This window comes from Sus scrofa, chromosome 11 (assembly GCF_054392235.1).
Source record: "Sus scrofa isolate SSC_HxYL_T2T_F1_AM1 chromosome 11, Sscrofa_HxYL_maternal_Yorkshire_Landrace_v2.0, whole genome shotgun sequence".
Lineage (NCBI taxonomy): Eukaryota > Metazoa > Chordata > Mammalia > Artiodactyla > Suidae > Sus > Sus scrofa.
This window is the reverse complement of record NC_139393.1, coordinates 4,156,990-4,170,293: the sequence shown is the minus strand read 5'-3', so window position 1 is coordinate 4,170,293 and position 13,304 is coordinate 4,156,990. Positions and strand designations below refer to the sequence as shown.

At 49.4% G+C, this 13,304-nt stretch overlaps 1 protein-coding gene across 18 annotated transcripts in view; it reads right to left on the bottom strand.

The window, feature by feature from the left end:
• Nucleotides 1-13,304, bottom strand: part of LOC100523747 (phospholipid-transporting ATPase IB) — a 516,337-nt gene that overhangs the window by 268,043 nt on the left and 234,990 nt on the right. For all 18 annotated transcript variants that reach the window (XR_014818973.1, XR_014818971.1, XR_014818972.1 and 15 more), the window contains one exon: nt 12,666-12,838. Coding sequence is in view for 15 of the 18 variants with exons in the window: in XM_021065485.2 (XP_020921144.1) it covers nt 12,666-12,838 (173 nt within the window). In the remaining 3 variants the exon portion in view is untranslated. The remainder of the gene's footprint in view (nt 1-12,665; nt 12,839-13,304) is intronic.

The following is a 13,304-nucleotide window of genomic DNA, read 5'->3' as shown; positions in this document are numbered from 1 at the left end:
CACGGGCATCGAGTCCAGTCCCAGGCGCAGGGGTAGACGAGGGAACGGGGGCGGCCGGGGGAGGGGTACCACTTTCCCGTTAAACCCGAGGAGTGAGTTCCAGAGATGCTCGGGCCCACACAGTGCCTGCAGGTCACCGCAGATCCCTGCTTTGTCAACAGGGCAGATCTCACGCTCGGCGTTCTGACGACACCAAACAAAACCAAGCGAACGAAACAGCAATGGGACCCCAGGGACCTCTGGGAGGTGGTGGGTATGTTAATTACCAGACCGTATGATGGTGACGGCACAGAGGGTGTGCCTACGGCCAAACTCACCCAACTGAATGGCCATGACGTGCACGTTTTTTAATACATCAATTAAACCTTACTTAAGCTGGACCAAACAACCCCACACAGAGAAGCCTGCGGTCCGTGCTAGGTGCAAGCTATAATCCTGATGCTTTATATTCCAACCCGAGGTCAGCGAAGCTTCAGGGCGGAAGAGCCCTGAATGCTTTGCGAAGTCACAGGAGGAATCCTGGCTGTCTATTCAGGAAAAGGGAGGCACGGATCATTCAGGAGGTGATGAAGGAGGGAACGTCTCGGATGTATAGACAGAGAAACAGAAAACATAAATTTTCTTGGGGACCAATGAAGGTGAGAGCTGCTTTGCATCTCTTCGATCAGAACCATGGCGTCAGTGCTGTCAAGAGACGTGGAATTTTGATCCTAATGGAAGGTAACATGACACTTTCTCGTATTGGTGAAACACATTCTGAACTCCTTCACAGGAAAAAGGGGAAAAGTACAAATACTGTCTCGAGGCAAGAGACAGGGACATAAATATGCACGATCCAGCCCACGTGTTTAACTGGCTTTTCCTCCCCTCACTTTTCTAGTAGAAAGGACACCAAATGTTATGAGCTTCTATTTCAGAATTCTGGACCACATTTCAGAGTTTGACCTAGCATCGCCCTGTTTCACCTGGTGAGCGGTACTGTCGAAGATGACAGGCACCAACGAATTAATCATGTGTGAAAAGGGGGAGAGGAGGAAACCCAGGAAAAAGCCAGGGACGGGACATGGTCATGAGTTCCCCGGCAACTCCTGCAGGTCCCAGTGTGTAGGAAGATGCCGCTCTGATGAATGGAGAGCTGGAAACCCTGCTACCGTAATTCTCAGACTACGGGGGAAGGAGGAAAGGGCCTCGTTCCTTTCACTGCCTGTTTTCTACCTGAGCGTCTATACCGGCACACCGGCGCGGAGATGACCCGCCGAAGGGACCGCCTGCCAGCCAAGGCACTTTTCAGAACTGTTCAGAATGGTTCAATGACAAGAGAAAAGCGATCATGACAACACCAGTTTTCTAAGCGAAAAAAAGTTTTTTTTCGAAGAGATGTGTTTCCAACTACCCAGCATATTATTATAGGTCAAACTCTATTATGAAGTGTTCCCCGGCAGGTGTCTGTCACGTCACCACGCTCGAAGTACTACCTTTGAATCTGGATTACTTAACAACAGGTTTTCTTGGGAAAGATCTCCCTGCCTTCGCAATCAGTGCTAAAATATTTGCCCATACTCTACTGCGTGTACTCTGTGTCTCACCAAGTCATTTCGCCGGTTCGGGACACAAGCAGCAAAGCTGACGTGTTCATTTCTTTCTCTCTCTCTCTCTTTTTTTTTTTTTTTTTGGTCTTTTGTCTTTTTAGGGCCACACCCGAGGCACATGGAGGTTCCCAGGCTAGGGGTCCAATCGGAGCTGTTGCTGCCGGCCTGCATCACAGTTCACGGCAACGCCAGATCCCTAACCTACTGAGTGAGGCCAGGGATGGAACCCGAAACCTCATGGCTCCTAGTTGGATTTGCTTCCGCTGAGGCATGATGGGAACTCCTTCTTTTCTTTTTATGGCTGTACCTGCAACATGTGGAAGTTCCTGAGCCTCGGGTAGAACCAGAGGTGCAGCTGAGGCCTACACCACAGCCACAGCCATGCCAGATCTGAGCCCAATCCAAAACCTACACTGCAGCTTGTGGCAACACTGGATCCTTAACCCACTCAGCGAGGCCAGGGATTGAACCTACATCCTCATGGACAATATGCTGGGTTCCTAACCCACTGAGCCACAATGAGAATTCTCATTATTCTATTTCTCACCTGAAGGAGTCATATATAAATAGTGACAACATATCACTTTTAGCTGGAGGAGAATAAATATATCAGAAATCCCTCGAAGTCAAGTGTTGACCTCGTAGAGTGACTGGCATAAATTATTCCCTGCAAGATTCATTTAACATGAACACAGTCCATTTCTAAACATGAGTCATCACTGAAATCTCTGATTTCCAAAAGTTGAATAACATTTTTCCTAAGCTAGAAGTATTTAGAAGGGGATTCCTTTTTTGACTTTGGACTACTACTGCCAAGTCCTCGAATATGCCACTCTCTACAATGGGTAACAGAATCGATTCGTTGTGCCCTACAAAATCCATACCCATCTAGCTTTCATTCTAGAGAACCACTAGTAAAACCTGTGGGGGGAAAAAGCATTTCTTCAACTTCAGGCATTTGGAAATTGTTACTTCACAGGCTGCTGAAGAACCATTATGTCTGAGCACTCACCTCTAGCCCTGTAACAACAAGCCAGTTAGAACCACATAAAATTGCTGTAATCATTCAAATAATAGCATTCATTTTAGACCTAGCCAAAAAAAAAAAAAAAAAAAAACCTGTCTAAAAATGAACTCTCCCTTAATTGCACCTAATCAGCAAGTGGGCAAACATATGCTAAAAAGCCATAATACAAACAAACCAAGGAGAGGCCTGCAACCTCGACAAGTCTATGATGCTCTCTGGAATAAAATGTCCACAGAGGCAGCCGGCTTATGACTGAACAGGTAGGATGCTGGGAAATCACATCATGCGAGAAACTAAAGGAAAGCTTTATTTTTGCAAGTGTGGATTGGAGCCCCACAGCCTGGAGGCCCACCGAAACACAATCAGTGATACAGTCTTCATTAGCGCGTCTGAGCTCCGTCTTCATATGATTCTTGGGTACGGTTCTCAGGCCGAAAGATACCACACACCAAACGCACAGCATCCAGAGACGTCTCACGCCTCCAGCTGGAGGGGAGACCCGAATGGAAGAGCTTGTTCCTTTCTCTGCGGGCTGTCCCCGGGGCGAACAGAAGTGCGGGGTTTGGATAAGTGAGTCATAGGCTTAAGAGACTCCCCAGAATGTGTGTAAGATGGAGCCAGCCACGAAAGTGATGGACTACCAGAGGATTAAAAGGCTACGTGCTGCTTTCTTTTTAGGTTCTGCTCAGATGTCTGTCTGGCCACAAAATCATCGCTCAACTGCTCCCCTTTCTAAGCAAGACTAACAAAGCCCAGCTCTGCGGACCAGAGAGAGGCCAGTGCATCTTTCCCGGCCAGGCAGGGAGGAAGCTACTGACCACACCTAAGTCACATCACTTTGCTTTCCTAGGGGAAGGGCACAAACGCTTTTGCAAACTTCTGGTCTGCTTATTCTTGAACTCACTGTTTTACATGGAAATCACCAAGCATCAGTGACTGAGCTAGATATAAAAGTGGTCCACGGGAGTTCCCGTCATGGCGCAGTGGTTAGCAAATCCGACTAGGAACCATGAGGTTATGGGTTCGATCCCTGGCCTCACTCAGTGGGTTAAGGATCTGGCATGGCCGTGAGCTGTGGTGTAGGTTGCAGACGCGGCTTGGATCCTGCGTTGCTGTGGTTCTGGCGTAGGCCGGCAGCTACAGCTCCGATTGGACCCCTAGCCTGGGAACCTCCATATGCCGCGGGAGCAGCCCTAGAAAAGGCAAAAAGACAAAAAATAAATAAATAAATAAAAAATAAAAGAGGTTCCTGGAACGAGTGGTCAATGGGGACCTGCTGTACAGCACAGGGAACTCTACCCAATATTCTGGGACAATCTACATGGGAAAAGAATCTGAAAGAAAATGCATGTGTGTGTCTATACGTAACTGAATCATGTTGCTGCATGGCAAAAATTATGACAACCCTGTCAATCAATAACACTGATTGATTTAGCAAGCTTGATTGATAAAACTGAAATAATTAAAGCTCTTTAAAAGATTTTTGAATTAAACATCCTGTGCATAGGGACACTGACCATAGTGGGGCGAAAACCCATTCATCTGAATATCCAACAGCTAGGAGAACCTTAAACTAGCCACTGGGTTCCTCAGAGAACAGTACTAAGCTTTTTAAAACCCGGTTTGTTACCAGTGGCCAGAGCAACTGTTCATCATCTTTGCAGTCTAGGTGTTATGAAAGGTCTGACCCTCTTCCAAAATAAGAGCATCTTAACTGAAGAAGGTCTGCGTGCAAACACCAGTGGCTGATAGGGACGCTCTCGAGTTTATCGGATCACGGATGCTGTTTTCTCTCTTCTTGCTAATTCTTTTTTTCTTTCTTTTTTTTTTCTACAAGAAATAGAAATCACTCCTAGAGTCAGAAAACCAAGCCACCCGAAGATCTTAGAAACAGCGGCTGTGCTCACTCTGCCGTTGTGCCTGGACGCTGTCCCCTCTCACAGTCAGCTTAGACGTGTGTATCGCCGCCTCTGTCCTGAAAGACAGACGTCTACACACCTCGGAGGAAATCAATGAGGTCTTCCGAGAGCCCTCGAGTGCACATCCAGGGGAAGTGCCTGCTGTGACGCTTTCCTTCCACTCCATCTCCTGCCCAGAGACACAGCCCAGAAATCACGTCTGCCCTGGCGGCCCTGGGCTGGGAGCAGCCCCCCGGGTTTGCGGGGAGCCGGGGCGAGGCCAGCAGCCAGCTCCCTCCCCAGGGAACCCTGACCATTCTTGCAAGCCTCCTTCCCCAGCCATGCAAACCTTTAAGCTCTCTGAACGTTCTCTGCAGGGGTCAAAGGATCCCCCCAAGTGCCATCGGGGCCAACAAAATTGATCCCCATTTTGACAAAAATAAAGAGCGTCACAGAAAAAGGAGAAATGAGAAAAGAGGAGAGACGGTCGTCTTGAGCAAAGGAAACAAAGAACAGGGAACAGAGTCCTCCTTCTTCGAGGCAGCGGCAATGGTTTACACATTTTGTCCGCGACTGTCATCTCTGTGGTGTGACAAGTCCCCCAAGACGTCACGCTAAACAGGTTGAAAGAAATTCGACGGTGTGAAAAATGCGTTAGAGACCCTTTCGTCTGAACCTGGGAGTTGTGACAGTAAGATGTGTGTTGTGACAGTAAGAAACCATGGATTCGTGGCTCAGACAACGACGGGACTGAAGAGCAGGGGCCCCGATCCCGCTGGGATCTGAAATACACCGCTCACGTCTCCACCGCTCCATGAACGTCTGGGCAAGACCATGTCATTTTCCTGAGGCCTTTATGCAGAAAATCAAAGACAGTACTGACAAAGGAGCACCAACGACGAGGCTGCAATTTCGGACCTCGACGGAACCCTGTGACGATCTGCTTTCGTCTTGGTTCCTTAGCAAGTTGAGCCTGTTCTGCTCTCAAAAGGCCCTGGCAACCGAGAGGAGAGGGGTACCCCCCACAGAGACGGCGAGCTCGGAAGGCCGTGGGGACACCAGCAGGGACGGGGAGAGACACAGATGGAGGATGGGGGCGGACTCAGGCGCCACCTTTCCAACTCAAGGTGCCTGAGAGCATCCGCGGGGAAAAGCCCCAGACGGATGGAGAAAGAGGTCACGCCTGACATGCCGAGCAGGAAGGCCACCTATTCTCAGCCCTGACCTCTGGAAGAACAGATCAGACGTCTCGAAATTCCTAGAGTTCGGCTTCACCTCTTCTGGGGCAGAGCCTGGGAAGCAGCACTTTTGTTTTCTCTCAACCAAGATTTCCTTCAAGTAAATAAAGCTTCCATTCAACATTTATTTTTTTATTTGACCAATGTTTCACTTAAATGCATCAATTCTTTTGTTCATTTGTTTATATACATATAAACATACATATATGTTCGTCTGTGTGTGTGTGTGTATGTGTGTATTTGGCTGCCCCATGGTACAAAGAAGTTCCTGGGGCCAGGGATCAAACCTGCGCCACAGCAGCAACCTGAGCCGCAGCAGTGACCATGCTGCATCCCTCACCCGTTGAGCCTCCAGGCAACTCCTCATTTGTTTCTATCTTTAGGGTCAAACCGACACACTACTAACCATCTAAAGTGTAACAATTCAGCAGCATTTTCTACATTCCCACTGTTGTGCAACCATCACCTCCACTGAGTTCCCAAAACATCTTCATCGTCCCCAAAAGGAGACCCCAGCAACCACTCAAGAGTCACTCCCGCTTCCTTCTCCCCAGCCCCTGAGAGCCACTGGTCTGCCTGCTCTCTGTATGGGTTTTCTTATTCCGAACAGTTCACATGAATGAAATCAGATTAATACATGGTCTTTTGTGACTGCCTTCTCACGAGCTATGTTTTGAGATCCGTCCATATTGCAGTCCGCATCAGTTTTTCATTCTCTTTTTTTTTTTTGACCTTTTAGGGCCACACCTGTGGCATATGAAAGTTCCCGGCCTAGGGCTGAAATGAGAGCTGCCACGACAGGCCTACACCACAGCCACAGCAATGCCAGATCTGAACCTTGTCTGCGACCTACACCACGGCTCATGGCAATGCAGGATCCTCAACCCACTGAGCGAGGCCAGGGATCGAACCCGTGTCCTCATGCATACTAGTCAGGTTTGTTACCACTGAGCCGCCACAGGAACTCCCTTCCTTCCTCTTTGTGGCTGAGAAACAGTCCACTAGGCGGCCAGACCACACTTTGTTTTGTCCCTTCATCCACCGATGGAGCCTTGGGCAGTGTCCACCTTCTGGCCACTGTGACTAGTGCTGCTATGAGCATGGACCTCAGAGTAATTGCTGGGTTACCTGTTCTAAAGCCTTTGGAGTGTCCACCCGGGAGTGGACGGGCCAGGTCACGTGGTCATCCTCTGCTTAACTTTGTGAGGGAACGTGTTTCAAGTTCTCCAGATGATTCCACAGAGAAGGAACTCTACTTACTGATGGAGAAGGTGGACGAGCCATGAGAACCGGGATGCGGCAGGGAAAAGACATGGGGTCGGAACACAGCGGAGCCAAGGACACGACCCGGACAGGGAGCATCTCAGAGCCCACGGGGGAGACCAAAGGTTGTCACGGAAACGGAGGAGAATGGGGGGGGCCTCCACATCAGGTTGGCCAGCTACCCTGAGGCCTGACTCCAAGGGGGAGAGGAGGGGCGAGGGCCACAAGCAAACACGCATTCTTCACGCTCAAGGCAAAGGCCGGTCTGGTCTCCCTTCTCCTGTGACGCCCAGGAATGTGCCGTGCAAATTCCAAGGCTGAGATAACAATCTTACTGGACTGAGCAGTTTACACCGCGACAAAGAACGCGCCAGTGTCCCTGCCTGACACAACAGCCCACCTCGGGGCGAGGCGGCGGTGCCTGGCGACCAGATGATGCCTCTTCCATGACTTTAACCGCCTGGAGATACTGGGGTCTAGCGAGGTGTAATTAACACAAGGATGCGATTCCCCCTCGGCAAACACTTCAACAAATTCCTATGTTTTTGCTCTTTCTGCTGCCTGAATTCTTGTTTCAGTTGGAAAGCATTTACCCTTCTTACCCAACAGTCTCCAGGCTCTGAGACGATACTGACGGGGACAAGGCATCATGATTTCACTGCAAAATTAGTTCCTGGACAAAGGCTATTTTCCTCTGTTATTAGAGAAGAGAGAACTAATGTAAGAAAGAGAACGCATACATCTGTGTGCCTGGGTCACTCTGCTGTACAGGAGAAACTGGCACAACGCTGTAAATCAACTATACTTTAATTTTCTTTAAAAAAGTAAAAAAGAAAAAAGATGAGAAAAGAGTAACTTTTACAACTATTACATCTTCAAGAGGACAAGTGAGAATTAGAAGGAAGGTCAACTTATGTCTGAAGTCACATATGACATGTGCCTTAAAAAAAGGACACAACGAACTCCTTTGCAGCACAGATACTGACTCACAGACTCTGAAAAACTTACGGTGTCCAAAGGAGACAGGGTGGGGGTGGGCGGATGCACTGGGGTGTGGGATGGACATGCTGTAAAATTTGGTTGTGATGATTGTTGTACGACGATAAATGTAATAAAGTTCATTGAGTAATAAAAAAAAAAAGTTGAAATTCTCAATGAACAGAAAGCATATCTGAAAGATGTGAGTGCTTTTTAACGATTTTTATTTTTTCCACTATAGTTGGTTTACAGTATTCTGTCAGTTTCTACTGCGGGGCAAGGGGACCCAGTCACAGATATATATATATACATTCTTTTCTCACATCATTATTATGACTAGATATAGTTCCCTGTGCTATACAGCAGGATCTGTGAGAGCTTTTTTATTAAAAAAAAAAAAAAAGTGTGTGTGTACACACACATAAATATACATTTTTTTTAAATCTTAAGTGTGAGACCAGCCAAGAAACGTCTCCTAGAGGTAAAATGGTGCACTATCCTAGATTCCGTTTTTCAATTAGTGCTTGTATTTTGTAGACAGTAACAGTATTTAATTTGAAATTTCCTCTTGCTGCGCCAGTTCCAGTTGGAACTCCTTCCCGTGAAGCCGTTAAGGGCACAGCTTGATCCGAGGCACAAAGCACTTTGAGAGTCCGAAATCAGGAGGGGAGCAGGTGTGTTTCTTTGGCATCCAGCACCTGGCAGGCGGAGCGCATGTTCCCGTAGAGCTGGAAGCCGTGCCCAGCTCTGCCTCGAGATCCCAAATGGAATTGTTTTGATTTCCCTTCGAGAAACCATGAGGCTGGAGCGCATGTGCTTTGATTTTCAGTTTACCCACTTTCCCATGTTGTTTCTTGTTTCTGGAGCTGGTGTGTCTGCTCACCGCCAAGGTGGGTGACGGCTCCTTGACCATCATGGCAGGTGCCAGGCACGGTGACTTTCTCACTGTGACCTGGAGCCCTGGGTGAGACAGCAACTGCCTCGAGTGCTGACACTTCGCAGACATCGGACGGCGCCCCTTTGGCCGCCTTACCGCACAGACACAAACGGGAAACTGTGAGAGGATTTCCCCACCAGTCTCACCACCCTTTCTGCCATCTGCCTGTCTCATCTCAACTGCACCAGTGGAATCCAGGGTCAGCTGCTTAGAGAAGGAGGCTTGTTCGATAGGACACCAAAACACACAGGGCGAAAGGAAACCCACGTAAACCAGACTTCATCAAAATGAACATCTTTGGTGCTGCAGACAATCCCATGAAGAAAGTGAAAAGACAGCCTGGCGAATGGGGAGACACATTTGTAAATCACATATCTGATAAAATGCTTGGTATCCAGAATATGCACAGAAATCTTGCAACTCAGTCATCAAAAGACAAATCATCCAATTAAAAATGTGCAAAGGACTTGCACCGACATTTCTGTCTCCAACAGGAGACAGAAAAGGCAGAGTTCCCATCATGGCTCAGTGGAAACGAATCTGACTAGGAACCAGGAGGACGCAGCAGGTTCCGTCCCTGGCCTCGCTCAGTGGGTTAAGGATCCGGCGTTGCCGTGAGCTGTGGTGTAGGTCGCAGACGCGGGTCGGATCTGGCGTGGCTGTGGTGTAGGCTAGAGGCTACAGATCCGATTCGACCCCTAGCCTGGGAACTTCCATATGCCTGGGTGCAGCACTAAAAAAAAAAGAGAGAGAGAGAGAGAGAGAGAGAGAAATGGCCATTAAGCACAGGAGAAGAGGCGCAGTATCATTAACCACCTGGAAATGCATGTCAAATCCACGACAAGGCATCCCCTTGTCCCCACTCAGCTAACCAATCAGAAGAGAGATGACAATGACAAGTCTTGGCAAGCATGTGGAGGAACTGGACTCACGTGCTGCTCGTGGGAACATAAAAGGGTGAAGCCGCTTTGGAGGCCAGTCTGACGGCTCCTCCTCGAAAGGTGAAACACAGAGCTGACCTCCCGACCCAGCTCTTCTGCTCCTGGGCCTGAACCCAAGAGAAACGCGCACAGAGATCCACACAAAACTTGTACCTGAATCCCCACAGCAACAACACTCCCAACAGTCAAAACACACCAACCATCCAAATGTTTATCCACAGGACAAAACAGCACGTGGCCGACCCTACAGGGGACAGTGCTCAGCCACGACACGGAAGGACGCGCGGATACCGGCCAGAGACAGCTCAGATGAACCCGGAAAACGCTGCACTCCGTGAAGGACGCCAGCCGGGAAAATGACCGCAACTTACGTGATTGCGTTCATATAAAACGTCCTGTGGAGACGAGACAGCAGATGAGTGGCTGTTTAGTGGTGAGGGGGCTGGAAGGCGGAAGGAGGTGGGGACTGACTGATTTTGGATAAAAGGGTTTCTCTCGGCGGGGGGAGGGGGGTGGCAATTAAAATGTTCTGAAATTGGTTGTGGTAATGGTTACGAAACTCTGAGCAGTACTAAAAGCCACTGTGCTATTACATGCTTTAAGAGGGAGAACTCTATGGAATGGGACTTTTAGCTCAATAAAGTTATATATATTTTTTTTTTGTCTTTTTTCCTTTTCTAGGTCCGCTCCCTTGGCATATGGAGGTTCCCAGGCTAGGGGTCGAATTGGAACTGTAGCCACCGGCCTACGCCAGAGCCACAGCAACGCAGGATCCGAGCAACGCAGGAACCACAGCTCACGGCAACGCCAGATCGTTAACCCACTGAGCAAGGGCAGGGACCGAACCCGCAACCTCATGGTTCCTAGTCGGATTCGTTAACCACTGCGCCACGACAGGAACTCCTCAATAAAGTTATTTTAAAAGGGGAGACCACTGTGAAACCAGGGAGCATGGATTTTCACCTCCGGATGCCCTGGTCACCCCTCACTGTCCCAGGTCCCTCACAGTTGCACCGGGGCTGCTGACTTCAAGGCAAAGCATCGTCTCAAAGCCCATCTGAGTCTGTTCCTAAGCCCCAAGGTCCTTGAACATCCTACGACTGCAGACACAGAAGCAACATCCCATCCCGCCTCATAGGCTCCACAGCCTTTGGTGGCAGGTGCCAAACCAAGAAAGGGGACCAGGACAGCAGGAAAGCGCAACAGGGAGCTTCACCACACAAAGGCAGGTGGTCAGAGTTCTGGGGGAGGTGGACTCATGGGGAAACAAGAACAGAGTCTTTGGTTTTGCACAGGAGCCAGGGTCGGGGCGGCGGGGCAAGGTTGGGGAGACCCAGGGAGAGAGAATGTTCCCGCTGGCAGAACAGGTGGGCTTTGCCTCAGCCTTGCCAGGCATCCAAGGTGCAGTGCCCTGAGGTCTGGGCAGTGGGTGTGGCAGATAGCATCCACGGCCTTCTCATGAGGCAGAAACACTTGTCAGCGTGACACCAGGTACGCTAACCGGGCCATCCTAGAACCCACAGCAGGTATTCCTGGAGAACTTGGGCAGCGAGAAAGTTAAGACCATTCTGGGAATTGACGTCTGAGGAAGCATCAGAGCAAACAATGGATCAAAAGGAGATAACGGTAAAGTATGAGAGCACAAATGAAAGGATTAATCCGGCTGCACAGAAGGAGGCCTGAGCCACAGAGCAGGTGTGGCCTGAGAACAGTGCCTTCGGAAATGGGAAACTCCCCTCTCACCTTTCAAGAAGTTTACTGCAAAACTCATCTTCATTTTCTCCACAGGAGCAGACCTTGTTTGATTGTTCTCAGCTTTCCTGCACTTCCCAGACAGTGGGTTTTTGCAGAGGGAAGGCGTGGGGCGGCCCTGTGTGCAGCATGGCTGTTGGGGCCATTTTTCTAACAGCATCTGCTCATTTTGAGTCTCTGTGATTCTGGGTCGCATTCTGGTAATTCCTGAAATATTTCAAACCTTTGACCAGCAAAAAGACCACAACTCTCTGAAGGCTCAGATGATGGTCAGCAATTTTTTTTTAAAGCAATCAAGTACTTCTGAAAGGTCCGTACATTGTTTTTTGAGACATAATGCAGCCACGCATTTGCCAGGCTGTAGTTTCACGCAAACATAACTTACACATGCAGTGAGAAGCCAGAAAATTCACAGGAATCACGTTACTGCAACAGTGTTTTATCACAGTGGCCTGGAACCACACCCACAGTATCTCCGAGGTCTGCCTATAATTTGTCGGACTTTCAAATCTCTATCAAAACTGGACTTTGTAGAGTCAGGACTCAATGAGATGCCGCAAAAACTTTTTCCAATTTCGAGAAAAGCCAACAACAGCATTTGGTTAGATCTTAAAACTTGGCACAGCATGGCCTCAACCAAAGCTCCTCGTGGACTGAAAAGAAATAGCCACTATCCATCAGCAAAGAGCCATCAAACAGCCCCACAAAACTTGGAAGCTGAGCGCATCAGCCCTGAAACCAAGGCTCTGGGGCCCATCTAACATCCACATCGACTTCAGGCCAAATTTTCCCCATGCTCCCCCAGCGTGAATATAATCAGAGGCCCTGGCCCTGACCACCTATAGGGTCTCAGAAGACAATTCACAAAGCAACAACGCAGAAACCCCTCACAGCCTTCTGCAAGGCAGCTGAGGCTGTATGTGTGTTTTCCCTTTTTCCCCCCGAGACTTTCCCCCGAGATCCCCCCAGGCGCTGCTTCTTTGCACCACCCCAGGATGCAGATGCATCAGGATGCGCACGGTGGCAGCCTCCGCGTGCCTACCTGCAGCATATGACCGCCTTGCACGAGAGGGCCAAGTCCAGGAAGCTCCTCCGGACCTCGAAGGACAGCGCGTACTTCAGGGTGTGGCCGTCGATGATGAGCGCCGCGTCGTTCTCCTTGCCCAGCAGACTCCCCAGGTCGGCGCAGTGCTGGGTGATGGCTGCCCTGGTGGCCTGCAACAAGAGCAGGGGCGAGCTGTCACACGGCCACAGACCAAAGCCCGCAGGTGTTTGAAAGGTGGGGGAAAGACCCAGAAATCAAAAGTAAGTTCCTTAAAATGAAAAGACGCCCCCTCGAATGTAAAACGCAGAGAGCGCAGCTTGGCGTGGTTACACATTCACACTCGCCTGGGCTGCCCGCTAGGTCCCCGCGACGGCTGAAGACACCCGCACAGCGATATTTACATCCGATATTTACAATAACCCAAGCTGGCTGCCGGCTACGGGGAGCCCAGAGGGTCTAAATTCTTCTCCACTAGAACTTTAATTGCTCAGGTTCAGGGGACTTTTGCTATCGCCCCTCTTTTATACCACATACATACTTTTCTTGCTGTCCCTAAAACTGAAAACTCCACCACAATCACTGTGGTTTTGGGGGAAAAGAGAGCGTTGCTGGAGCTTAAACGCCAAGCACTTCTCA